The sequence below is a fragment of the Pavona decussata genome, unplaced genomic scaffold, assembly GCF_977016875.1.
Source record: "Pavona decussata unplaced genomic scaffold, jaPavDecu1.1 SCAFFOLD_61, whole genome shotgun sequence".
NCBI classification, from domain to species: domain Eukaryota; kingdom Metazoa; phylum Cnidaria; class Anthozoa; order Scleractinia; family Agariciidae; genus Pavona; species Pavona decussata.
The window spans coordinates 2,819,999-2,847,955 of NW_028145482.1; the positions used below are offsets into that span (position 1 = coordinate 2,819,999).

Below are 27,957 nucleotides of genomic sequence, written 5' to 3' on the forward strand. Positions count from 1 at the left end.
ACAGAAACGACCACGTGACCATGTTTAGCTGATAATTTCAGTAAAATTGAGTAGTTTTGCGTAAGCATCAAAGGTCAGAATTATTTTGGACTATTCTTATCTGCGTACTAATTCAAACAAACATAAACGCGAATCTCACGTTTGCCGTACTGAACGCGATTCTAAATCTCTCCAATATCAGACAGCAACGCGGCAACATAACGCGCACAGCAGTAGGTATACCAACATTTTATTAACTTGGTTCGTCATTTGTTATTACAATACAAGAAAATTATATAAAAATGATAATCACATTATTTGACTATAATATATTTAATTTATCTTATTATATATAGATACAATTATGCTATTTGGCGCTTGAACTGCATAAATATTGTGCATTTTCTATTTTCCTCCAGGTTTTTACAAAAGTGGCCCGGAAGGGGGGGGGGGGGGGGGGGGAGGTAGGCCAATAAAACAACTCCTCTACTAAAAAGTAAGCTCCTGAAAGGATAAAAGAAGCCCAGGGACTCCCGATGAGTTTTTTTGTGGACACATCTTTAGCGATTGGTGGTAGCTTTTCGTGCAAACTAGCCCAGGGCCCGCTTATTCGAAAGCCGGATAACGCTAATCCTTGATAAAATATTTACCAAGGTTTTTCATATCGCTCATTAAAACTGTTCTTAAAAGCTAATTTTAAGCCAGTGGTAAAGAAAAGTCTGAGTCAAAACTGAGGAACAAAAATCGTTTTGAAGAATCTTTTTACTAACTGGTAATTAAACTCGAATCAAAGTTCACATTAACCCAGGATTAGCTTAATCAGATTTTGAACAACTGGGCCCAGTGTGTTTCTTGATCTTGTACCGTTTTCAAAGTTTTAGCTTTGCAAATTACTAAAAAATTGAACGGCAGAGGTATTTTGCAGTACGCCTAATCCATAGAAAGTCACATAGTGTCAAATGTCCGCCATAACAAGTATTACAGAGAAGTACTTAGGCCTAAATTATATCATTCGTTTTTTAACCCTAATATAAATGTTGTAGATGAGCTAAAATGTTGTATTCTGCATTCAGCGTTCTCCAAAATAACCTTGCCAAAATTGAATTTCTTGTTACAACAATGTGCACGTAAAGATTTTTTGGAGTTTTGAGAAACGCATGCTGGGGGTTTACATTCAGAATTGTATGGTACCAAACTATGGTTTTAACCACATTATACAACAATTCTATACCGTGATACCTTCACATTTCTATCAATTTACAACTAGAGTTATACAATGCAACGGCATCGTAATAAACTAACCAAGGCATGAAAGGATTGAGCAGCCCCAAGAGTTTCGTTGTTAGAGATCTTGACCATTTTGATATAAAATTGGGTATGTTTCGTATACTGGTGTGAATTGGGTACAAATTATTGCCGTTTACACCTAAAATGGGGAAAAAGTAGAGTTTTTAACTCTGTGCGATTGGCATAGTATCCCACCCAGCTATAATGGGTGGGTTACGTGAATACATCCAACAGCTTCAATTCAATTCCTGGCTTCTTCCTTGATTCACGTTAGCAGGAGATAAATATAATATTAAATAGGAATCAAACATGTCACTCTACGACTGACCGTTTCCAATAAAAATTGAAAGAAGAAGCTTAATTTCTCATTTCTCTTCACACCCAAAGGTGCAAGACGACGAAAAAGAAAAACGTTTCTGTTCAATGATTAAATGCGTTTGCACTATTTTAGAGCTCCCTTGCAAACAGTCAACATATCTTTTTCATCGTTTCAAACCAATCTTTCCACCAGCTCATCAATAGTTTGTCCTTAATAAATTCCTTTCATTACTGTGATTTGAACAGCCTCTGCTTTCAAACCAACTAAATTTATAATTGGAGCTTTTCATGGCCAAACTCAACCATGTTTTTTCCTTGTTTTGGCGTGAAGTTCTTTTTCTCTTCAATCTTCAGTTTTTACCTTCTATCCTTCCAATGACGGTCCACGCAAGCTATAAGCCTCATCGTTAGAAACTCCATGGCCCTTAAAATCAAAATCTGAGGGTTTGTATTCCAGTTTGTCCCTCTTGGAGCATTGTAGTGTCGGTGGCACACTTAACTTGCAGGATGACACCCACACCTGATCTACGTTATTTCATAATCCACAGAGCTTCAGACACTCCAAAATACCAATGCAGGTTTTGCCACAGTTGATCAGTACACTTCATGACTGTGGAGCTCTGCTGCTGCTTTTTATTAAAGATGCTTGTCAAAAATGTTTTCAAGAATGTGCTTGGTCTTGGGTCAGCTATCTGTTTCTGAGATGTAGTCTGGTCCCTACAGGAAACAAGAGGACGAGTTTAACTGCAAGAATATAACAAGGTCAGCACTTATAGAGCGGTTTTCAATTGAGTGCCGAAAGCAATTGCCCGTTTACTTTGGTTTTGCATTGCTACGTTCTGTGATTGGTTGACAAAACTCCCGCCAATTTCTCAACCAATGAGATGTAAAACCAAAACCAAGCGTGCCTTGCTCGCATGTAGTTTTCCCGCGCTTGGCGCCAGTTACATGTATTTGCTTTGGATTCTGATTAGTTTATTGCGTTGTTCACACCTGTCATGATTGGCCAGAGTAATTACTTTTGTTTTGGTTTTACAACACTCGATTGAAAACCCCTCTAACATAATGTGACTTACACCATTACACTTCAAGCTCCAGTATCAACAGACACATTCTCTGCACCCTTCTCCACAATTTTCTTGTGATACTTGTCGGGAGAATTTGTTTAAACATCAGGGCCCGGTTGTTAGAAAACCGATCAATCCTAATCCAAGATTAAAAGTTAACCAAGGTTCTCATCTAGCTCGTTAAAAATGTCTTTAAAAGCTAATTTTAAGCCAATGATAGAGAACAGTCTACATCAAAACTGAGTGACAAAAATCTTTTGGAAAAATCGTTATTTTATTGATTAGTACATGTAATTAAACTCAAATCAAGGTTCATGTTAACCCAGGATTGGCTTCATCGCGCTTTGAACAACTGGGCCCAGGTCATTTAATCTTCTGTAATCATTTCCTTCATTCATTTCTCCTTTCTGTAAGTTTGACAAAATAGTGGCATTGTAACGACATATTAGATGCTGGTTACCACACTAGTGAGGTTTAAAGCTGAAAAGAGATGAGATGGAAACAACTCAAGAGCCAGTATACAGCACAAATGAGTAGCAAACAGGTGACGAGTTTGTATATAGACAAGTATGGCAAGCAATAACTTGTGAAATGATTTATTTCTTACCCCGGGGGGTACGCCCTTATATGGGCTATATAGGTATGTGCGGCCCCAAAGGCTATGGTTTTTCAACCGCTTTGGTCATAAATAGGGTATCGATTTTCGCACTCTAGTCTTAAATTCATTTTTTTAAGAAGAAGCTATTTCGTCATCATGATGTTTACAGCAACTGTGTACATGCCGCAACGGCTTGTCACGCGCTGGGCTCCAGGGGTTTTTGAACTGAATTTGACCAGATACTATCAGGTCATAAATAGGGTATCAAATGTTTGGTCAGGTCATAAATAGGGTAGGGAAAATCGCAGATTTTGGTCATAAATAGGGTAAGGGTTTTGGGAAGCAGGCCGCACACCCCTATCCAATTTTTTTTTTTTTTGGGGCCCGTGTTCCTTACCACAAAGAATACTGAATAAACTTATGTGTGTAAAGAAGAAACGAACGCAACAGCATTGTAAAGTCTATAAATACATTGTAAAAGTGCTGCGATTGTACCAACCTCATCAATTTTCTTATCAAGCATTCTGAAAAATTCTATTTGAGATCTTGTCATCTGCCTGCATAAAAGAAAAGACGTCAGGTGAGTAACAAAACTCTGGATAAAAGAAGCCAGTCAGGGGGTCTATGAAATGAGAAAGCAAGGCATTGCATTTTTTCTAAATATATAAAAATAATGACTGAAAGTTGGCAAACAAATATCAGAATACTCAAACAAAATCAATTTGAGAATGATGTATTAATCGGTAAATGACACAGGCATACTCGGAAAAAAATCTGAGTGATCTTATCAGGAGTCGAACCTAAGACCTTCCGATTACTAGTTTGGATGCTCTAACACAGGAGACTCATGGGAGCTAAGGCCATTAAACTAGGTTCATGGAACAAAGCATCCTGCAAACTGCTAGGATTGGAAATATGTCAATGTGTGGCATAAGCGTAATGGAATAAATGTGATGGAATTTGTTAAGTCTGGTGAATAAATAAGAATGATGCATTAATCGGTAAATGACACAGGCATACTCAGAAAAAAATCCAAGTGCTCAATTTAATTTCATAATTGAAGGTCTGAGAGCATAACCGACTTATGTCGAATTTTAGCGCGGCTTTCGGTTTCGCACGGATTTGTCCGAATTTTGGCTCTCCCTGGTTTGGAAAACATTTCGCGGTTTTACAATCGTCGACAAAACTCCTTGAGAAAATCAAACACGAACAGAACAAAAACCACTTCCTTACTTCTCCCTCCCACCCCCTCCCCCTATGCAATGACAACCGAACACAGACAGCCAAAAAACCACTCACTTACTGTTTCTCCCTTCATAATTCTACCACAGTTACTTCTCCCTCCCCCCCTTCCCCTTATGCAATGTTGATGTGGGAAGCGATGCTTGCCAGGAAATTGTTCGTGACCCAAAAGACAACATTGAGTCAGGGGGGGGGGAGGGGGATTTAGTAGTTTGCTTTTCTACATGTGAACGCGCTTGGAAGGCAAATTTTTTTATAGGTTTTGTCCACGTCAGACTCGTTTTCCAAATTATCGGTAGGCTAAAAGTTTCCACTGTCCACGAGCCGTGTTTAGTCGCACCAGTTGTTGTTGCTATAATTAACGTTTGAGATGCTTTCATGGTTTGCTTTTGCGGGTTGTAACAAGCCCAAAATAGATCAAGGCAGTCGGGATAAACAACTTGCGTATCGTACTGGCTAGTTGCTTTCGCTTTTGTTTGGTGAAGTTTGAAAACGCACGTTATCTATGGATCTTTTGAAAAGTTACGAAATTGACGAATGCAGTTCACAGGAACTGGTGGAAATGTTGTCCAAAGAATCCCTCCTTGGTAGTGATGACTGTGCCGTGGCGAATTTTTCGATTCGATTATCAAATCCCGCGGGAGCATCAGAGACAAATCCCGCCATATACAAGGTGTTTTGCAAGCCTTAGTTGTGGTTTGCCAGGCTTGAAATTCGGTATGTAACGATTAACTTGACAATTTCAAGGAAATGATTCAATAAAAGTACGATTAACATAGATTTTCAACGGTTAACACCGACTGGTGGTAAAAAGAATAGATAGTCTTTACCTTTTTAATAGAACTGCCATTAATCGTTGTTAATCGTTGAAATGGCTACATGTCTTCCTGTTAATCGTGTAGAATGCTAGTATTTGGCGTTATCAAGAGTGATATGTCGACAAACGGGACAAAGCTGGATTTTACGCCAGGAAATGGACACATTTTCTCTTGGAGAATGTAACTGTTTACATTTGGGACATTCCTGTCACGTACGTAGTAGTTTGTAACAGAATCAAATAAAAGCGTGACAGCATTCTTTTCGTTGCTCCCGCGAAAAACACCGCTTTCGTGTGCCGTGTTTCAAAGACAACGAGTGTATATTGAATACAAGTATTTAATCCTCAGTGCATTGTCCTTTTGGTCATCCAGTGTCTATAATGTTACCGATATATCTTTACAAGATGGTAAAATTTCTCAATGGCATTAATACGAAACACAAAGCGACGTGAAAAAATACTGGACAATGGTTTCCAATCGAATTGCAGTACACATGCAAAAGTTTGGACAAATCCGAGCTACATCGAAAAACGGGCTGAAATTCGACATAGGTCGGTTATGCTCCCAGCCCTTCAATTTCAGTCTACTGTATTGTCATATGATGCTTTGCAAAACTGTGAAATAACAAGTGGTTTACAGGAACTTTGCAGCACCACAGAGCTTGGTTCATGTCACTAAAACAAATGAGAGTTAAACAAGTCTGTGATACTTACACTCTGACTTGGTTAACTGGGACTGGCTTTGGAAGAGTGACACAGTTGTCACTAGGCCTGAAAAATCACAAAACATTGAACTTAAACAATAAAATGGTTACTAAATTATGTTTAGTTTGTACTATTTCTTTCAGTGATTACGTTCAACGTAGAAAGAATGCACTCCTCATACAGATTGGAGTCAAGATTGTAAGGGACATTGAATGAATGGCTCTTGAGATGCATATCTTGCATCCCCCGCAGATTTTGCAGGGGCAGATGACATCATCAACAACTTGGCAAAGGAGGGAGAGCATGAGATGGAAGGAACACACTCCCTAATCTTTGATTATTAATAGTTTATAAATATAGTGTCCACAATTAGCACTACAGTGCTAAATACTTTAACACTTTTAATAATAAATAAAGCTATTACATGTAAATTTTATTTATTGTTTTATTGACAGTTTTACATGTACTGTATTTTTCACCTCAGTGTTCATTTAACAGGTCCTCGCTTCGAATTCTCCCCAAGCTTTCCATTGTTACCTTCTTAGTAACAGATTTCTTCCACAATGTAATTCCCACTTCTCAAATTTAATTACTGATACAATGTAACTACTTCATTGCATAAATGACTGGAATTGATTGGGTAATTGAAACATTTTCTTTTTCTACCAAGGTGTAATTAATTTCTAAAATGCATGTATGCAAATTATCTGGACCAGTTAATTACATGATACAGTCAACTCTCTCCTTGTGGACACCTAGCTGATAAATTTACCGGCACCCCAATAATACGGACAGCAGCTAAATCCCCAGCAAAAATAAAATACAGACATTTGACTGAAATATATTCCTGCTATTACAGACTCTTATTATAAAGGACACTATAAACTTGCAGTCCCAAGGGTGTCCACAATAAAGGGAGTTGACTGAAATTAGATTTGGTGTCTGAAACTAGCCAGGGATTCTTTGTGTATTTACCTAATTGGTAGAGATTTCTTTGTGAACGGTTTATCTTCATTCTGAAAAGAAAAATAATTTATTTTCTGACATGGTAGGCCAAGATTTCACATGTACTAATAAGTAAATATTATAGATAACTGCAACACCGACATAAAGGATATTGTCACTTTATACATGTACATGTGCAGCAAGGAACAAACAATAGTGGTTATCAATAAATGCCCGTCTTGCTACATGTACAGTGTATGAGTTTTTGCCTGCACTGTACCCGTGCATGATTCAACAAGAGCCTAGACTGCAGACATAAAAAGGAATTTAAGATTAAGTGTATGTTCTTAACATTAGCAGTTCAATGGAACATGTGCAATATAAAAAATTCGTGATCATGATCGTCGTAATCATACAGTACCTTGTCCTTGGGCAGTGTAGTGTACATGTCATTCTTCGGCTCTGGGATATCAGGTTCTTTAACTGATGAAATGCTGTTGTTTGAGTCTTTTCTCTTGATGGTGCGAGCACTACTTTCCAGTGAATGCTTGGGTACATCTACAGAGGAGAGAAAAAAGTTGTCTTTAATCTTTAATTAGCATAATTGCCATTAGCAAAGCTAATCCGGCAATGGAGCGTCCAGCGGACGCACAATAGGTTAAATTATACATGTAGAACATACAAAGAACTGATAAATTCCGAGTTGTCCAGCTTGAGATCGGATAATGAATTGAAGGGCTCATAGCATTTACCATCCTATGTCAATTTTATGTTCACTTGCAGTGTTCTTACAAGGATTTTACCTTGGGAACTCCCAGGGCCCCCTCTGCTGAAAGAAGGGGTCCTGGAGGAAGTGAACGGGGTCAAAATTAGTTGTGGTTGCTAACTGGTTGGAGAAAATCGATTAAGATTTCTCTCCCTTTTACTGCTCAAGGTACTTGCTCAGAAATTTAACTGGTTTTTATCAAGCCAGATTTTACATACCATGACTTTTTTGTCAGAAGGGGAAAGAGGAGGGCCTTACAGGGCAGGTTATGGCTTGTGATATCCTGAACCTATCGTACTAAATGTCCTTGTTTCCTAGGTGTGCCATCCATTGTATATATGATGATTGGGTTAAAGTCAATTGAAGGGCTGGGAGCATAACCGACTTATGTCGAATTTCAGCCCGTTTTTCGAGTTTGCTCGGATTTGTCCGAATTTTTGCATGTGAACTTCAATTCGATTGAAAAACATTGTTCAGTATTTTTTTCCGCCGATTTGTGTTTCATATTAATGTCATTGGGAATTGTTACCATCTTCTCAAGAAAACTCGATAACATTATAGTCACTATGGATGACCAAAAGGACAATGCATTGAGTATTAATATTTGTATTAAATATAAACTTGTTGTCTTTGAACCACTGCACACGAAAGCGGTCTTTCTTGCGGGAGTAACGAAAAGAATTCTGTTACACTTTCATTTGATTGTTACAAACTACTACGTGCGTGACAGGAATGTAAGAAACGCACCTCAGATACAATACGTCATCAAAATGTCCGCACATTTCTCGGCCACAGTTCTCACCACTAAAAAGTCATTTATATATGTTCGTTGGCAATGTTTTACCTTTGGTAGCGTGTAAATGCTTTGTTTATCATTAGATCGCCATGTTGAAATGCTTTCCTAAAGGTGTTTCACAGAGGAAATCTATTTTCCAACAGTTCTCACCCCACTACGTAAAAATAATTCAAAATTCAATTAGTTTCTTTATTGCGACATGGGCAAGAACTGTTGCCAAATTACTAAGACGCACTTTTGCTGTGATCAAAAGGGGTAAAATAGAAGGGCAACAAATCGGTTTTTCATTGAGAGAAAAGTTTATCTCAAAACAAGCCATTTCCTTTCCTGCAACACGATTTGAATAAGCGAGAACTGAGGGTGAGAACTGTTACGCATTGAAAGAAAACAAGTTCTATGTCACGCACTGCGTGACTTACGGCCTTACTGGCTTTCAAGAGACTGATCTTTGTATGAAATGCAGTTATTTTCCCTTACGGTTAAGTGAAAAGTTACAACCATGTTAATGAAATGATGTTACAGTGTTGCTTGAAGTTCGTTATGCTACTAGTTGGTTTTATTGCCCCGAAAGGAAAACACAAAATTGGAACTAGCATTTTGCTGAAATCACGTGAAAGATATTTGCGCCACACTTAACCTACGGCTAAAAAGAGTAACTTTCTTGACTTCGTTAATGCACAAAGCGAAAATATGCACCATAGGACTTGGCTGACCAAAAGCCGTAACTTGCATTCCAATGTTTCCACTTCCCAAATACGCACTTACAATTACAACAAGAACGCGCGGTCCGAGTCTTCTTAACCCATGAGTACGACGTGGACAACATCTCTAACAACATTACCCTTCCAAGCACGTTCACTAGTAAACAAGGAAACCACCACATTCCCCTCCCCCCCCCCCCAACTCAATGTTGTTTTCTGGGTCACGAACAGTCTCCTTGCAAGCATCACCTTCCAAATCAACATTGCATAAGGGGGAGGGGGGGGAGGGAGAAATAACTGTCATAGAATTAAGAAGAGAGAAACAGTGAGTGAGTGGTTTCTACATCTTTTTTCGGTTGTCATTGTATAGGGGGAAGGAGTGCAAGAGAGAAGTAAAGTTCTGTGGTAGAATTAACAAGAGAGAAATAGTAAGCAAGTGGCTTTTGCGCTGTTGGTGTTTGGTTTTCTCAAGGAGTTTTGTACACGATTGTAAAACCGCGAAATGTTTTCAAAACCAGGGAGACTAAAAATTGGGACAAATCCGAGCGAAATCGAAAACTGGGCTAAAATTCGACATAAGTCGGTTATGCTCTCAGCTCTTCAATTTGTGCAAAGGTGAGGGAAAATGTTTTAATTTTGTTTCCGTACAACAAATTTGTAGAGATATTCGTTCGAAACACAGGCAGCCAAGCAAAATTAAAACGTGCTAACATAACAGCATGGCACTTGCACAACTATATAAACTTTGAGTTCATTTGATAAAATAATGAACATGTTTTAGCTTTTAATCATTATGGCATGGGGATTAGAATATTTCTGTAACAGCGGGGTGCTATTCATAACAATTATTATGTACTGTGTGTGTGTACGTGTGCGCGGTCAAAGTTAATTATCATAAGTCCATATTGTAATTCTAATATAAGATAGCTATTTTTTAAAAGTGAGGAAGCCTGACTTTATAAGCCTCGTGGTTTCTTTCAGGTTTTCTCGCCATTTATTTTCTTTCGTCAATTTTCATCATTTTGTTTCCATCTGTATTTGTTGTATGTGGCAAAATAAATATTGTATTGTATTGTATTGTATTGTACTTGTATGTTTGGTCAAGTCAACTCTGAGCTATTTCTGATAATGTTCACAGCCATTGCATAGCAGGCCTTTAACAAACCTATAATCCTGGACAGTTGAAATGAAAAATTAAGACCACCCTTCCCTCCCATTTCAATAATGGAAAAATGGTGTGTTTTGCTTTGCGTGCAAATGCATCAATGATTATTATTATTATTTTTTTTTTTTTTTTTGGGGGGGGGGGGGGTTAATTTTTTTTAAAGTCTGTCCAAGATTCAATCTTGCACAGTTGAAATGAAAAATTAACACCACAACTCCCCCCTCCCCACACACACCATGCCAATGATGAAAAAATGGCATGTTTTGCTTTGCCCGTGAATTCATAATTGATTTTGGGGGAGGGGGGTAATTTTTTTTTATTCCGTCCAAGATCATAGCTGCTATATTTGTGTGAAGTTAAACTACCACTATGCCCCACTGGGGGCTCAAAGGACTAAGAGAGACTAAGAGAGAAACTACCACTTGTTAAACATTGCCTTATATCACAGACGTACCTGAAGTGTTTGGTGACCAGCCATTCTCTTTGGCTGAGTGGGAACTGGAGCTGACCTCTGGACTTGTAGTTAGATGTTTACCAGCAGAACATCCCATAATATTAGCCCGCGAGGGGCAAGGCACTCGCCAAGACAACCCAATGGTGAAAGGTCTGGAGCCTTGACTCTTTTTGAAATTTACCAATGATCTGTAAAGACAAATATTGTTAGGTTAAAGATAGCATAAATCAATAGATGAAATAAAAGACGTTTCCCAGCCAAGAAACAAAATAAACCTGATATATCAAAACACTAAATTATCTGTTTGCTATATCTCTCAGTTATTATGCGCGGTGTGATTGGTCAATTTTGCAGGCCGTATTTCACTGTACAGCCAGCTAAATTTGAAAGTTGTTCCTTTTACGCATGCCCAATTAACCTCAGAGATACAATAAATATCTTTATTTACTAACCTCGTTTTCTCGGTCTGTACTGTAAGTTACTGATCCTCTTTTTTCCCATTGATTTATGGCCCAAGTGCAAAATCAACGGGAAAAATCTCAGTCTGACTAACTTACAGTACCGACCTCAAACTCGGTTAGTAAGAAAACAATAAATTACAACTGATCTCTTAACCCTATAAGTGCCATCGAATTTCAAGGGGGTGGTCCCGCATTGCCAAATGAAATGAAGTTTACATGTATACGCCGATTGCAAAAATACACGTCAACTAAATTCGTAACTGTACCTTCAAACTTTGTCTTCATCTATCATGCATGTTCAAAATTGAGTGAAACGTTCAGATATAAATCAAACTTCTTTGCTGCTTTTCATTCCTTCCATGCGTCTTCACGAGCATGCAAATATTACACATTGCAGTTTATCGAAAAAATTCATTCTCAAATGCAGACTCAAAGGAAATCCATATCCATACGAAGAAGAAGTAGGCAATTATTATTCTATTTGCTTGGTTATATGGTTCAAATTCCGCAGAAGGAACTAAAAAAACAAGCACGAAATGTTCAACATCAAGATGGCGGCCATATTTTGTTTCTCCTTCGAACACAAGACGCTCTAACTCGGAAGAGCTCGGTCACACAACGACCTCAACGAACGCTGACGAAACCCCATCGAAAATACAATAAAACAGCAACGCCTATTGGCTAAGATTCAAGCAACATCCAATCAGATTGCTTGTTAGTTCGGTGGGCCGACAAGATGGCGCTCGGGCCACTCTGAGTGGCCCGTGGCACTATTCACACTCAAGGCAAATAAAAGAATAATCTCCCTTCTCTTTGCTGTTTACCACTTAACCATTAGCAACTACCTTTTATAATTACAATGTATTTCTGACTTTACCTACAGAAAAATATTGTTAGGTTCAAAAGATAGCAGAAACCAATAGATGAAATAAAAGATGTATCCCTGTCAAAAGACTTCTCTTTCACCTTAATTTCAAATTATATAAAAAATATTCATTCTCTCATATTGAGACCCAGACATGCATTTTATGAAGGAGAAATATGCAGGCCTATTAAAAACTTGTGGGGGTCCTTCCGTCATCAAGTGCAATGAATTGAATGTTTTTCTATTTCTCCTTGGACACAAATTTTGCAACTGAACTCTCAAGGCCTTCAATATAATTCACTTAAGCTATAACACAGAAAGTTCAAGTTTCACTCTTCCAAGAGCACTTTTATAGATGATACATTAACAACATGGATCATAAATAACAAGCAATAACTGACGAGAATTTCTTCTTCGATCTTGAGTTCACATTCTTTTTTTAGGAATTATACTTGAATATTCATGCATTAGTACTAAGTTAAAGAAAAACAAAGTTCCAAACATTTCTAGTAAATTTGCCGTGAATAACGACATGATCAAGGGATTCATGTGATGTCTCAGAAAAGGAGAAGAGTTACAGATTGAGTACCATATTGACAATAAATTATTCCTCTTCATTAGAATCTTGTTGATGTAAAGCATTAATTTAACAGTTCTTGAAAGTTCTTAGCTTCATAGCCTAATGAAAACACATTTTCGCCAAGGACTAGATTTGCTCCTTGATTCTTTTAGGAAGAATCTGAATTTTCTCAATCGTTTTTCAATCAAGTTTTTGAGGTGGTTAATTGTTTGATAAAAATAACTTTGACAGATTCATAAATATTAACTTCAGAGATGAAGTGTTTGTTTGCTGGGTTGAAATTTAATGTTGAGGTGCAGGTGTGCCTGACTAAAGTAGAGTTAATGAGGAGTCTGGAATTCCAGCTGATAAACCTAGCAATAACATGAAGTCTTTTAGACTGACATCTGATTCCTTAAATCCTACATCACATGATGCTGTTGTGTCACATTCTCTGGGCAAAACTTGTACTGTAGAATTTCTAGGCTGAATAACCCTTTACTGAACTCTCATCGCATCTGAAGTCTGCAGGGGTTTTCTTTTTACCCTGTTTGCCTTCTGAACGAAGAAAATCCACACAGCGTCATGCTGAATCAGACAAAACACAAACTTAATATAATTTGCTCAAACGCCAGAAGAGGAATTTGCATGTACATGTATAATTTAAGGCTTCAAATGATCACTGATTATTGCAAGATACTACAGTAAACTCTGGAACAGACAATGAAACTTGTCTACATTTAATTGTCTACACAATAGTATAAGTACCAAGGTTATAAGCAATAGTAATTCTACTCTCGTGGAGGTTTGTGATTGGTATATAGAAATCTTGTGACTTTGATCAATAACATCGAACTCTGGCTGTCACCAACAAGGCCCCCTATGTTCAAATGTCTACTTCATACATGTATTAATAAAATTAATAAGATTAATAATAATAATAATAATAATAATAATTAATAATAATAATTTCAATCTTCAATTCAATGTACTGTAACTAAAAAAATACTCCATTAAAATAATTTAATTGTACTGAATTGCAACTGCTCATGATGAACTAAAACTGATGGTATATAATTATTATGAACATGTAAAAAAAATTATGATGTATATGATATTTTACAGCCTGCCTGACATTTCAAAACTGAGAAAATCCCTGTATTAGGAACATATGCATATTTAGCATGAAAGGACCTGGAAAAAGCTGTAAGGCCCTGCTAGAAACACACATAACCCTGCAAAAAATAATTTGAAACAAATTTGTCGCACAAAGCATTGCAATTGATTGTTGACTTAAACCTTAAGGCAACAACAAATCAAAATGCCCTGTGAGTGAACTTGTGAACTGAACAGGTGAATGATATGATGTTGTGGATTATGGCTAAAGTTATTTGCTTCCTAGAGTATGAGCAGCAGTTGTTTGCTAATGTAGAAAAGAAACACCACTGTGGCTGTCCTGATCCATGGTTCAATGGATCTATGTCTTCACTTTTGCTGGTTTTTTAACAACCTCTGGGCACCATTGCTGGGTTGGTGTCATGGCAAGTCCTCAGGCTTCTACATCCACATCCTGGGATCAACCCCTGGAGGGGGGGCAAATTTTGTGTTCCCTTTTTTCCTAATTCTCTGCTTTTTTTTTTCTTGTCAGACTGAGGTTATATTTTACTGTATTAAGCTTACTGAAAATGACATTAAGCATAATGAAGGGTTCTCTATTCCAGTATAATGAAAAATCCATGTGAATTAGTCTGCACTTTGGTTTAATAGTTCGAGAGCTTGTGCAGCTCATCAAATTGAGATTCTTGGGCAATTTCTTTCAATTTCAAATTCCAGAAAGGTGTGTTTTAATTGAAAGAGGAAAGAAATTCAAGTGAGCCATGAGATTACCTCATGTTTGCTGAAAGTTTACAGCCCATCGAGTAACTGATGGAGCCACTGAGTGAGTGACAGGTTTGTTCATTAGGATAACTTGTTCATTGCGTATGCACAATTAAAGAGTTAAAAGCAATGGGAACTTAACATGCTCAGAGTTGACTATAAAGAGTTTTAATTGGTCATACGATAAAACAGTTTTTGACCAAGTCACATGTAGGGTATGCCAGATGGGATGATACTTGGCTGTTGATCAAGGTGCAGTACACTCATGTCACTGCACTTGGTCTGTGTGCCATGACTTCAGCCTAATGTTTTCCTTCCTGTCCACCCACTCAGTGAATAAGAGGACATAATATTTGCATCTCCAAAGCCAAGTGTTTATTTTATGACTGAATCTTGAAAAAACATTTTCATCCTTGTGGTTACTTAAAGGACTCTAGTCAGCCTCCGCCATTTTCGATGCCATCGAAATTATTGATATTGCATGGTGAATTGAAATCTTATTGCTTTACTGTAAAGTTGTGTTCCGGAAAGTATGTTTCATTATCTTTAGTAGTTTCACAGTGATTTCTTTCATTTTGACACGCTGCGAATTAAATATAATAGCCAAACTCTCGCATATAATCAAAAACAAAGGTGTGGCTGACTAGGGCCCTTTAATTACTCTGCACACAATTTCTTATCATTGACACTGACCAGGCAGGAGTCAACACTCAAATTTACTTGACAGTCCAACAATATTAATCATTTATCAAGACACTGGTTGTTTCATAAAAAGAAACAACTTAAGAAAAATTAATGCTAGGTACGTCACTGGACCTGAATTAAAATGTTTTGGCCCTCCTGGGGGGAGGGGGATAGCGGTATCTGGCAGGAAATTAAATAAAAGGAAAGTCTTAGTTGTGTTTTCCACAATTCTGAGCAGTTGATTAAACCATGTGAGGGATATTCACATATAGAACAAATGTTTGACTTGTGATATTAAACTTTGTTAACAACAATACCTTAACTCATACAGTCATCTTAATTAAGTCAACTGACATTATACAGGGCATAATAAAATACATGTACCACATGCATTAGACTGGAGAGTGCAGTGCACTCTACCGTGATTTTTGGTGGCAGTTGTTCATAACAAACATACTGCTTCGATCTGTTATATCCTAAATTACACTTAAAGTGATTCACCAAGGTGCATTCCTTGAAGTTTCTCTGATTCTGTGAAGTTTTTATGACACAGCCCCCTTCAATCTTAAATGGAAACTATACAACCACAGATACTTTAAATAAATAAGAACAATTCTTGTATCATAACAACTACAAAATGAACCAAACAAATCTTAAAATAAACATTATTGTCTCTCCTATTCAAAATTGATATCGCTAAAACGTTGCAATTAAATAATTCTATATTACTTACTATTATGTAGCAGCTCTTCTTGTAGAGATGAAAAAACACCACAGATTTAATTTTACGAACGCGGAAGGCAGTAATTATATCTGTTTAAAACTTAGTTTTTATGCAAATTGAAGCACACAAGTATCATTCAAAGCACACACAAGTCACAACAAGTTAAACCCTAAAAGCTCTTTGCTAGAGGACACCTCACATGTCAAGTAGTGAGACTGACAACTGACTAATGCTTTGAATGATTTTTTTCTATTGAATTTACAAGTGGGATATCAAGAATCAAATATATCATTTTTCGTCACGTGGGTCTATAGGTAACCTATTCCCCTGAGATGCTAGATTGAATGTTATTTTACAGCATAGATATGTTTGTTTTGGAGGAGGTAATAATGATGTCCGCTTGCTTGTTGGCTTGAAAAAACGACAATTTGTCTTCAAAGCACAATTTCTTTGCCATTAATTCCTGGATTTCGGCTCTTGAAACTCTCGAGTATTCCTTAGCAGTTCTTCTTTCAATTTATTGTTTCAAAACAATGTGTAATTTCCTTCTGAAAGTGCGAAATTGGCGTCTGAAAATCTATACATCAACCCATTCAGCATCCATGTTGATGAGTTTTTATATTTTCTTGCGAAGACAAAAAATTTACTTTCTACCCCCAGCTAAACCCTATAAATATATGCACAGACATTAAATTCTGATTGGTCAGTCTTTGCTGAAGACAATTAGAACAATAGGGGATAAAAAAAGCCCTTCCAGGGGAGGCAGAAGCTGAACACGAACAATTGCGCAAAATAGCATCCGGTTTGGGCCAGCACGGTGATCAATGGATTAATGTTACTCTTTATCTAAGAGTTTAACACATTCATTCATGTTTACAAACTTGCACACAACACAAAGAAAACTACAGACTGATATGTATAGCATAGCAGCCAGGGTTGAAAAAGCCTAACTCACAAACAGTTCACATGCTAAATAATGGATGCTTGCCAAAAAAACTTGATGTGGTGTTACTAAGCGGAGAGAGGTGGCCGTATTCATATGCTAATCTAAATGTCGATTTCGGGACAACATTTCGAGCGTAAACTCTTGGTAGGAATTGATAAAAGCTAACAAATACTTTTTAAAAAGCCAACCAATTAAAGCTATGCCTGTTTGAATAAGTCAAATTGTATAAAACCATTTTATATAAAATGGCTGTACTCACCAAAATAAAAGCTTATCTTCCATGCGAGAAGCACTGCTCCCAAAGCTACAAAAATTGACAGGTTTCAAGACTAACCAAAAGTCTACCGACAAATCAATCAGACTTTATATTGTCACAGTAATCAGTCATATTTTTTGATAGTCGCATATGGCTGCCGTTTTTTCACTAAAACTTCGCATATCCATCTATTAATTAACTCCGAATATTCGTTTGTCACATGTTTTTGGTTAACAGACATATGCATGCACAATGTCATGGAATCTACCAGCTTAATTGGCGGCCATAGATAATTTAAAAAAATGGCATGTGGGGGGGGGGGGGGACATTGGTTTTAGCGTGAATTCAGCATTGATTGTGGGGGGAGGGATAATAATTTGTTTCTCTTTATTTCCTGTCCAAGATTGAAAAAAATTAAGCTCTTCATACCTTTTACTGCAAATCATTTTAGAGGGCTTTTGAAGTTCAACCAGCAATAAAGACCAGAATAAGGAACCATGTCAATGTGAACAACTAACACAAATAATTAATGCAAACCAGCAAAAAGCTGTCTTGAGATAAAGAAAAACACAGCCTCACGATCAGCACTTAACTTCACAAGTGACACTTTCTTCACAATTAACCCATGAGGGATACTGAGGGAGGATGCAAAGGATTTTTGGAGGTCGGAAATTTGCTATTTTTTATCACGTTTAATAAAAAAAACACAGCTAGTTAAAAAAAAAATTAAATGAATTGAAATTCATTAAAAAATTACATTTATCAAGAAACAATCAAGCTGTACAAATTTGCACATTTTTGAACCACAAAACTAAAGATCCCACTCAATTTATTTTGAGGACTTGCTCAAGTACGCTTTAATTAACACCTAGTGTTCGATGCAGTTTTCCGATCAAAGAACAGGTGAAATTTCGAAAGTAACATAAATCAATCATTCCATGACGTAAATGGGAAAAGAAATTTCACTTGCTGTTCTTCTAATACAAAGTTGTTTACGGGTTTAAAAATTAATGCCGTTTAAAAAATTTGGTGTGAAGAATTTAAAACGATCAAGAAACTTCTCTATACGTACAAAAATTACATTTAAGCTGCTAATGAAAGCGAAATACATAAGCTTAAACTTACTTTGCGTGTCTAAAATCGCGTACGTTATGAAAACATCCATTAAACTGTTTAAAAACAAGACGTTGTTGGTTCCCAAACCATGGCAAAGAAATTCACATAAAACGTTGCAGTGATAGAGATTGATCCCGAGGTGACAATATTATAACACCAATACGCTATATATGTTTCATTCGCCATTCATAATCACTTCAAGTTGACTCATGTCGCCTCAAACCTTAAACTTGGTTGCACTAGGCTTCCATGCCAACCAAATCTGTTCCTTAACGCCCACCACCAAATTATTTTCATGTGTATGTTTCGTGATAAAGTTAGAATGCTACAATTGAAATCATTCTAGAACAAGAAATCGTTCGCAACGTACAGCGCGACGAACAAAAACAATAACACCATAAAACAACAGCAGCTGGACAGCTGAATAACAACCCGACCGATCACGTTCGCGAGGGTACATTGCTCGATAGCTTGCGAAAAGAAAAAGAAAAAAACTCAATTAGAGACAACCACCAAACTGTGTTCCCCGGAGAGTCTTTTAATTCACACTGACAATATACGCTTGTGTCTGATAATTCCATGGTAAATAACCTCATAACAAAAGGAACTCACACTGTTCACTAAGACAGATTTAATACCGACTATGCAAATGACCAACTCAACTCAACTGTCCGTTCACTATATATTCACTTTCAACTTGTCATCGCTCTACTCCGTTAAGTTTCACACAAAATGTATCATTATTCGAACAACAGATTAAAACCGAAAAAATACCAACTCGATTCAACATTGCAAACAAATCTCCCTCTTAAATATGCAGTGGTTATTAGTTGATTCAAGCCATTACGTATTCGTATTGACGAGACTGTTTCATTTGGGTGCTTGTTCTCCGAAACTGTATATATTCAAGCAATCGATTAGTTAAACATGCAAAACAGAAATGAATTCACCTTGATCTTGAACCAGCAGCTATCTTAGGACAACTCGTTGCGAGAGATCCCGGCTCAAAGAAGTGTGAAAGCACAATTTGAGCATCGTTTCACATCCTGTAGTCGCAACCAACGAGCTCGAAGCATGCAAATTACTGACGCCCTTGTATCTATCCACACTGGAATAAAAATAATAAAACATCATAACTAACAACTTAACGTGGTAAACTTAAAGCAAGTGCTGAGAGTCAGCTCACACGACAACTTTCGGCTAAATTGACGCTAAAACTGAAACTGAATAACCAAAGAAAATACTAAGCTTAAGTTAAACGTCGAATCGCAAAGCTCAAAGAAGCTCGAATTTGACTGACCTCACGAAAACAAGCTCCTAATTAAACTGAAGACTCTGTATCCTCCAGTAATAAACTCTCTTTTTAGAGCAAACGCTGTTAAGTAACACGCTTTCCAGGAGTGAAGTCAAAGCACGGTTGTGTGTGGGAAGGCAGGCTTCTCTACCGTGTTTCCGTGATACTAAGTTTGTGACGTTGCCACGGAGAACGGAAGAAAGAAAGAGTGATGGGATACCTCCGGCCGGGGGCATCTATTTTCACCGGATACACGTCATTCGCGGCATCCATCCTTTGAATACTTTTTTTCCTCAAATTGTAACAAAATTATTTGAATGAGGCCTTCTTGATCGGAGACGGTAAAGCGACAAATCCACAAGCGATGTTGGTATTTATAGAACAATTATTTTTCGGTTGAGCAACAAGTGATTTATTTTGCATTAATTTTCCAATAAATTTGCAGTCCTGAAATATTATCCTATATCCCATTGTGACACATTATATCCCCACAATATAATAAAGACGACGTTAATCGTTAAAGAGCTTAATTTTAACAACACGATGTTTAAGGCAAGGGTTCGAAATACTTCGACTGTTGTTTCTCTTGAAACTGTTAACAAAAGTGTTATCTCAGCTGCCATTGATACCAAAAATCAGTTCTACTTTTTCCCTGCCGTTAAAGTTTATCAGCTGCTCCTTCGCTATGAGTCCTATGACGGGATAAGTTCAGGATGACAAAAGAATAGAACGGGACTTTTTTAAAAATCGTCAGAATGGGATCAATAAAAACGTTTCGGTCTCCTGAAGATAATAAGCATTTATGAGGAATAAAATAATGTTCTCGTCTTTCCCCGGAAATAATTTCGGTCAGAAATTCTATTAATAATTCTTCTTCCATGATTTCATAGGAAATGTCTTTAAAGGTTTGAAAATATGACGAATGTTTTCAAAATAATTTTGACGTATGTTTCCGTACGTGGGGTGAAGGGTCAGCCACAATGCAAAAAAGAGCAAGGCTGATTTCAAGGTTTGGGGGATATATTTTTCAATATTTCGAAAGGCACGAAAGGCACGATTTTCCAGGGTATTCCAGGGAGTGTTCTTAACTTAAATTTGTTGCTGATTAGATCCTCTACTGATCCAATACCATTTTTTGTCGCGCTGGTCCTTACAAACACAGTCACTCGTTTTTTTTAGGGTGGGGGTGGCGGGGGTGAACAATGTCTTTAAATTTCCGTGCCTATGCGTTGGCAATGATTTTTAGATAAAGAATTATATTTTGGAAGTTAAGACAAAGATCAAAATAAAGGAAGAACAAGGAAGCCATGCACATCCTTTGGGAACAGCGGTCACGAAATATGAAAATCATACATTATTCTGTTTATGTCATACTAGCGTGTATACGTTCTTTGTCAATATCCATTTCTTTACTTCTACGCCGTAAACATTAGTTATTAATAGCTTTCACTGTACTTCGTGAGCTTATTATTGTCACATTCAAACTTATATTATTGTATAAAGCAACTGACGATGGATGAGGCTTCATCCGAAACAAGTTTGCCGTTTTTAAAATTATCGTGTGGCTCATCAAAACGTTATATTTTGAAAACTGTTTTTTCAAGGACATCAGGTAAATTCATCGAAAATAAACGAGTCTTTCAAAGGAGGGGTCCATAAATGCTGTAGCTTCGTAACCGGTACATAACAAACAAAATGTGGTCATATACAGGGGCGGGTTTTGGAATGTTCGATTGGAGTTGTCCAAATGTGAGGCTGCCTATTTACCGAGTTAGGATTTCTAGTTGGATTTTCGAGTTAGGATTTTTTTGGCGGGGTTTCCAATAAATTTTCAGTGGTTTTACACAACTTACTTTGTCAGCGGTGTTGCACAGCGTCTTGAGGCCTTTTCAAGATGGAGGACAGGCCTGCGCGACTCTCATGTGCGTGTTTTAGCCTAAATAAAAGTTTTGCCCTCACGGGTATGTCTTTCAGGGAACACCCTTTTCTCTAAATGTCACCTTTTTCTTAATTTTTAATATTCTTTTGGCTTACATTTACGACTCATACATTCTACGTTGTCAAGAGAGGATCCTCTCTTGACATTGTTTACAATTTAACTAAGGTATTTACAGCACAGTAATTGCAAAGTGGGTACAAGCCAAAGAAAAAAGTACAAATTTAACTAGACAGAGTTCAATCCACCATACAGAAAAAGATGGCGGCCGTGCATTTTACCACAATACCTTGCGAGCCGAAAAGAGCCAATAGGAACAAAGAAAGCCAGATTTGTTGAGCGAAATTCGTCTCTGTACTAACACCATTATTTATTGGAAGTTTTAAGAACTTTCCTGCGCGCTTAAATGAGCATTTTTAGGGACTTTGTACGCTAAGAATTGTAGGAAAATGTACCAGTGACCATCTTTTTCGGTAAGGTTAATAACAACAACTTGAAAAAGTTCAAAACTTTACTTAAGTTTAGATTTCTGTTTTATTACTTTATTGAGGTGGTTTTTTCAAGACTGCATGAAATGCTCCCCAGATGTATTCGTCTGCTTTCCCTGAAGCAATGTAAATATAGAATTTGTCTAAAATGATGAAGAGGTTCAAACCAAGGTGGCGAGGGAGATCCTTAGTAAAACCATATAAACATTTGCTTCCGGAAGAGTATCCTCTTTCTCATTTTTTTTCCGTCCCACCAATTAACAAAATGCGTCCTAAGGAACGCACGAGGGAGCACCTTTCAAGCAGCAGACGCTGTCTCGTGGATACTTTGCTTTGCACTAAATTAAATTCTGTACACATTCATTTGGCGCGCAACATTGAAATGTGCCGCAAAGTAATCTTTTGAATACTATTCTCGTGTGTTTCATTGTTTGAGAGATTTCCAGGTTAGGAAACACGTATACGTCAAACGGCAAAAATGACCACAATTTGACCGTTGTTGGAATGTGATCGCTAAGACAGCCTATTATCTATTGTTACACCTAATATATAATAATAATAATAATAATAATAATAATAATAATAATAATAATAATAATAATAATAATTTTTATTAAAATATTCCAAGTAAAATGCTATTTACAGGTTAAAAGTAGCTACTAAAACTTATAATAATAATAATAATAATAATGATGATGATGATGATAATGATGACGATGATGATGATGATGATAACAATAATAATAATAATATTAATAATAATAATGATAATAATAATAATAATAATAATAATAATAATGATAATGATAATGATAATGATAATGATAATGATAATGATAATGATAATGATAATGATAATAATAATAATAATAATAATAATAATAATAATAAATCGTTTCACCTAAGGGTTTTAGACTATTTGAGAGGCTGTTGGTAGTGCCCTTTATATTAACGATATCTGCATCTTCCTCGTTGACACCCTCGTTGCAGTTGTTCATCGTCTGGTATACACTCGATTGCAAATAAATGTGACACCTAAAACGATGAGCCCCAATGGCTTTATGGGTATAAATGTACTAAATTTATTTGCATAATATTCTATTCTCGTGCGACGGTTGATGACCAAAATTAGTTGCACGTGGTGAATGATGGAAACTGCCAAAGCAAGTTGGCCAACAAGGGCCAAATTGAATGATATAAAATTTGCTATTTGCCTAAGTTCAAAACAGGCAATGAACTTAAGCAATATTTGGTAGAAAATTATTCGGAAGAATTAAGTTAGCACTGTATTTTTTATTGCAAAGAATGAGAATGGTAAATTATTGATTATGGAAATAAGGTTATTGTTTAAACACTACCCACAAATCCGATGGGTCTCATCGTTCACGGTTTATGCTTTTTAGGTGTCAACGTTTTTGCAATCGATTGTATTCCAAAAGATTAGAGTCGTACCAGTTAGTTGCAAATGCAGCGCTTTCCTTAAGTTATGGCAAATTTTTGAACTAGGTATATAGGAGCAAAATTTGGAACAGCTTGCAAACCAAATTAAAGGATATTAAGTCAAAGTAAAGAAGTGAAACGATTTGGTCAACAAGAGTATGATTTCCACCTAGAAGAAACGAAAGGACAAGTAGGTGATGTTTGATAACTAGTAATATTTGACATACATTGCAACATACCAATGAGTTAAGGCACTATGATTAACATGATTATTGTATAAAGTTAATGGTAATGAAAGGGAGATCTCCTTATTAAAGCTCTAACAAGCTTGCAGAGGCCTTCCTTCTACTGAATAACTTTTGTTTTTGACTGATGTAAGAAAGATTTGAGTTGGGAGAAAAAAACAATAATTTTCGCGGGTGCTTCACAGGAACTTCGCGAAACTTATTCCGCGAGGCATTCCTTCCTCCTTTGTTGTAGACAAAGCTATATGCATCCATGTGCACTCGCGATAATATACACAAAAACATTGACATAAATACTTTTTATAAAAATTGTAAATCCACCCAAGAGTAGCCGTTTAACTTAAAATGTAATCATTCCTGTCCTGTTTACCCTCTTCCTATTTATGATAATAAATAAACAAACAAGTGAAACGGCTGCTCACTGGACTGCAAGATATTTCAAAAGGAGATCAGTCAATGTCAGGCGTGAAGAAGCTCACACAGCAAACCATAAAAACGATCAACAGGAAGGGAAAGAAAATCACCCCAAGCACCAAATACAAAAGAACCAGCGACGCCAATTGCAAAGGGTTCTTGCCGTGTGGACAGTACCAACTGGTACACTGCTGCCGTGGCGAGGGCGCTGGGAGCGCCTCTGCGACACTGGGTAGCTGTTGATCATCTTGGATTGAAGATAAGGCAATCTCAGCAATGGACATTTCGGGCCCCTCGACGTCGGTGGCAATAACCTCAGTCACGTGATGTATATGATTGAGGCTCTGCGTGGCGTCAAATTCGGTGCGATTCGGCTGCTCGCTTGCTGACGCGTACACCAGGTTACTGCTGGTCGTCGTCGACACTTTACACAAGGAAAGCGTCAAGTCGACGATTGTGTGAGAAGTGATTGAAGATTTCAGATCTATCTCATCATAGCTATCTGAGTCATTGTAATCTCTGCAAATGAGGAATACACAAAGGTGTTGCTAGGCTGGTGTTATTGTCCACCCGCGCGTGAATATCAAGTTTTCGGAGCTGAGCCACCATGAGCGGCGTGATGGGCGTAAGCGGCGACAAAGGGTGGTGGTGGTGGAGGGGGGGGGGGGGGGGTAAACCGCGAGAATAGCCTTTTCCCTACTCTCCTCCGTGTCCACTGTCCGTTCGCCAAACTTTCACTTTCGCTCAACATCCCGCCCAGGCTAGTCACCAAGAAACATTTTTGAAGGCATTAATACATTTGTACGGTTCTATAAATCCCTAAAAAATTCAAAAGTCATTTTCAATGTCAGCTTAACACAACCCTTCAGGGAGGTACACGCACATGCATGTCATTCCTTGCTTCGGCAACTGGGCCTTGGGAAGCCTTTTGCATTTTGGGCTTTTGTAACATAGAATTAACGTGCCTCTCAAATAGCTTTCAAAAAGGCTGCAAGAAATCCGCCTCTCCGCTAACGGATTGGGCAGGGTGAGAAGTTATGCTTATTCTAGGTTGATCTCTCTCAGTAAGAGATATAGCCCGCGAGCAAGCTTTAGAATTGGGGCGGGGATTTCAGGCCCTTCGCTCAACGCTCACGTCCAAAATATGTCTCGCGTAACATCCCAATTGGAGAGCTTGCTTGCAGGCTATAAGAGATAGTGGTTATGTGAGTGGTTACCAGATATGAACTCCTTTCCAAGCCGCCCAAATGAACCAATTTACGGATCTCACACACACTTACTAGTTTTCTGCGCAGGTATTATCTTAGCGGACCGGAATTACAGTTAGTAATATCATAGAGGGATCTTGGTGTCATCTTTAACAATTATATCAGTTGGAGTGAGAGTTCAATTACTGTAGTATCGAAAGCCAATAGAAACATTGGTTTCTTAAAACGGAACTGTGCAGGAATCTTGGATTATACTGTGTCGGTATTGTTAGTACGCTCGCACCTGTGCTACTGTTCTCACGTTTGGGCACTTCAAGCACTTCAATCAGTAATTAAGGACGGGCCACATGTTTTATTTGTAACAAAAGTGAGCTTCCTACAACAACAGGCTACAAAACCTTAATCTGTTACACATAATCATTGGCCAGTTTCTAGATTGTTGATTTGGTTAAATTACACAGCTCCCAGTTTGAACCTTTCAGTCTAAGGCGTTCTCGCCACAGTCTTACCAGCGATTACCCGAAGACCCCTGAGGCCAGAACGTCGTGCGTCCGCGACTACTTTAACCGGAAAGTCAACGTATGGAACTCTGTACCCAACACCACAAGAAGTACCGAATCTGTCTACAGTTTCAAAAACCAGTTGCCAAAAGTCTTTCATGCAGACAACATGCGAACCAACAAAATTCCCTGTCCCAGATGCCGCCGCATTAAACCGCTGCAAGCGTGCTCTTGCAAATCTCACATTTTGCTTTCAGTTTATCTTCTTATATAAATTCTGGTTTGGGTTTGGTTTAAATTTATACTTGGGGTAGGGGGGATGTCTGTTTTCCTGCCAGTGGATAGTTTGTAAAATGAATAAATTATAAATGAGTAAGGCTTACCTTATAACTTCGCCAGGTACAACTGGCATTTCACGGAAATCTTCTTGACTATCGTACACTCCATCCAGCTCTGTACCGACCCTAAGTATCGACAAAGTGAGATAAAGTACTCATTAATTAAACACAATTTCCTCAAATTCAGCACTTCACAACTGACCAGACAAACAAGCTCGCCAGTAATAGTAGTTACGGTTTTAGTTACGGTTAAGTGTTACCATCTTAAAATTAAGTCTTCCCTTACCTCCCTGTTCTCCAGAGAGGTAAGGGAAGGTAGGTAACTGCAAGCACTTTATGGAGTAATGATGAAATCGACGATCGGAAAAGTCTTGCGATACGGCAGCAGTGGCGGGAAAATCATGCTGTACGGCAGAAGTGGCGGGAAAATCATGCTGTACGGCAGCAGTGGCGCCCAGACAAACGCCATCGTGCCTCCTTCAAGCCCTTGTAGGTGAACACGCGCAAAGACGCGGCTGACACCGGAATCGCACCACCGTATTAACACTTACTATGCGTCCATCGACAAGGTGCTGTCCAAGCTTGAGCTCAGGTTAGCTCAGGTCCAGTCACTAGCTACGAGAGTTGATGAACTGGTGAAATCCATACAATCGATCAAGAGGAGCCTGAAATTTACACAGAAGTACATGGAGGACCTAAAGCCAGTACAAACACAATTGATTAAGACCAACAAAGAATTCGAGCGGCTGAACACGGACTTATCGTCCAAGTCGCATTCGCTGGAGTATATGGAAAACCAAAGTCGTCGCAATAACATCAGGTCATAAGTACGTAAATTATGATCATCCGGGTGAGTGTAGTCCTGAGAAGGACTGTTTGTGGTGACTTTGACTGACGTTTCGACAACCTGAGCGGAAGTCATCTTCAGAGTCAAGTGAATTGTGGAACGTCAGTAGGTGGTATATACGTCTCTGGTTGTTAACCTGATTGGTCAACGAAGTCCAGATGTTATTGGTCGTTTGTCAGTAAGCCGTGATGTTATTGGCTAAGAAGACTGTAAAAAGTGATTGGTGCGTTTCGATCCGTCTTTTGTTAGTCAAAAAGTCCGTGGGTCTATTGTTAGTAAAATGTCTATTGTTTGTCTGTTTCGTTGTTGTTGTCAATAAGTCGTTTGTATGGTGCAGGTAGTTGTAGGCAACGGTTGAGTGGCGTTGTAGGATGACTGGTCCAGTAGTCTGTCAGTATGTGTTGGTTTCCTGTAAACCGTAGTACTTAGTTTGTTGTCGTTGTTGTTACGGGTAACTAAGCAGTCTAGAAAAGGTATTTTACCATTTTCTTCGATCTCCTTAGTAAACTGTATGTCAGCGTTCTGTCTGTTAAGGTGTTCGTGAAAATCGTCGATTTCATCTTTGTGTACTGCTGTAAAGGTGTCGTCTACGTACCGTAACCAGAGCGGTAGTGTCCGTTTGTAGGTTGCTAGGGCTTGTTCCTCGATGTTCTGCATGACAATTTCTGCTACAACAACAGAAACTGGTGAGCCCATAACATCACGGTCAACGGAATTCCGGAGTCTTCACGCGAAACTTGGGAAGAGGCAGAGGAAAAAGTAAAAGAAGCAGTTAAGACCAAGCTCGGCATAGAAATCGACATTGAGAGGGCCCACAGAGTCGAACGGAAGCCAAGGGCAGGAAAAGAGTCAAGTCAGCCACGTACCATCGTCTGTAAATTGCGCGATTGGAAGCAGAGAGAGGAAGTGCTGCGCAAA

General features: G+C 38.0%; 1 protein-coding gene across 1 annotated transcript; it reads right to left on the minus strand.

Annotated features, from left to right (window-relative positions):
• Nucleotides 1-211: 211 nt before the first annotated feature.
• Nucleotides 212-19,800, minus strand: LOC146479093 (uncharacterized). Its single transcript, XM_085111363.1, has 8 exons — nucleotides 19,630-19,800; nucleotides 19,280-19,437; nucleotides 10,841-11,028; nucleotides 7,380-7,516; nucleotides 6,989-7,029; nucleotides 6,023-6,079; nucleotides 3,749-3,806; nucleotides 212-2,301 (listed from the first exon to the last, which is right to left on the minus strand). Exons 3-8 carry the CDS (start codon nucleotides 10,935-10,937, stop codon nucleotides 2,269-2,271), a joined length of 423 nt encoding a protein of 140 aa, XP_084967489.1. The 5' UTR covers nucleotides 10,938-11,028; nucleotides 19,280-19,437; nucleotides 19,630-19,800; the 3' UTR covers nucleotides 212-2,268.
• Nucleotides 19,801-27,957: the final 8,157 nt, after the last annotated feature.

Excerpts from the sequence above, each read along its gene's own strand:
- LOC146479093 (XM_085111363.1), bottom strand. The coding sequence starts at position 10,937 with ATGGGATGTTCTGCTGGTAAACATCTAACTACAAGTCCAGAGGTCAGC. Across the intron at positions 7,030-7,379 it reads CTACACTGCCCAAGGACAAG|AATGAAGATAAACCGTTCAC; the intron begins GTACTGTATGAT and ends TTTTCTTTTCAG. Across the intron at positions 6,080-6,988 it reads AAGAAATCTCTACCAATTAG|GCCTAGTGACAACTGTGTCA; the intron begins GTAAATACACAA and ends GTGATTTTTCAG.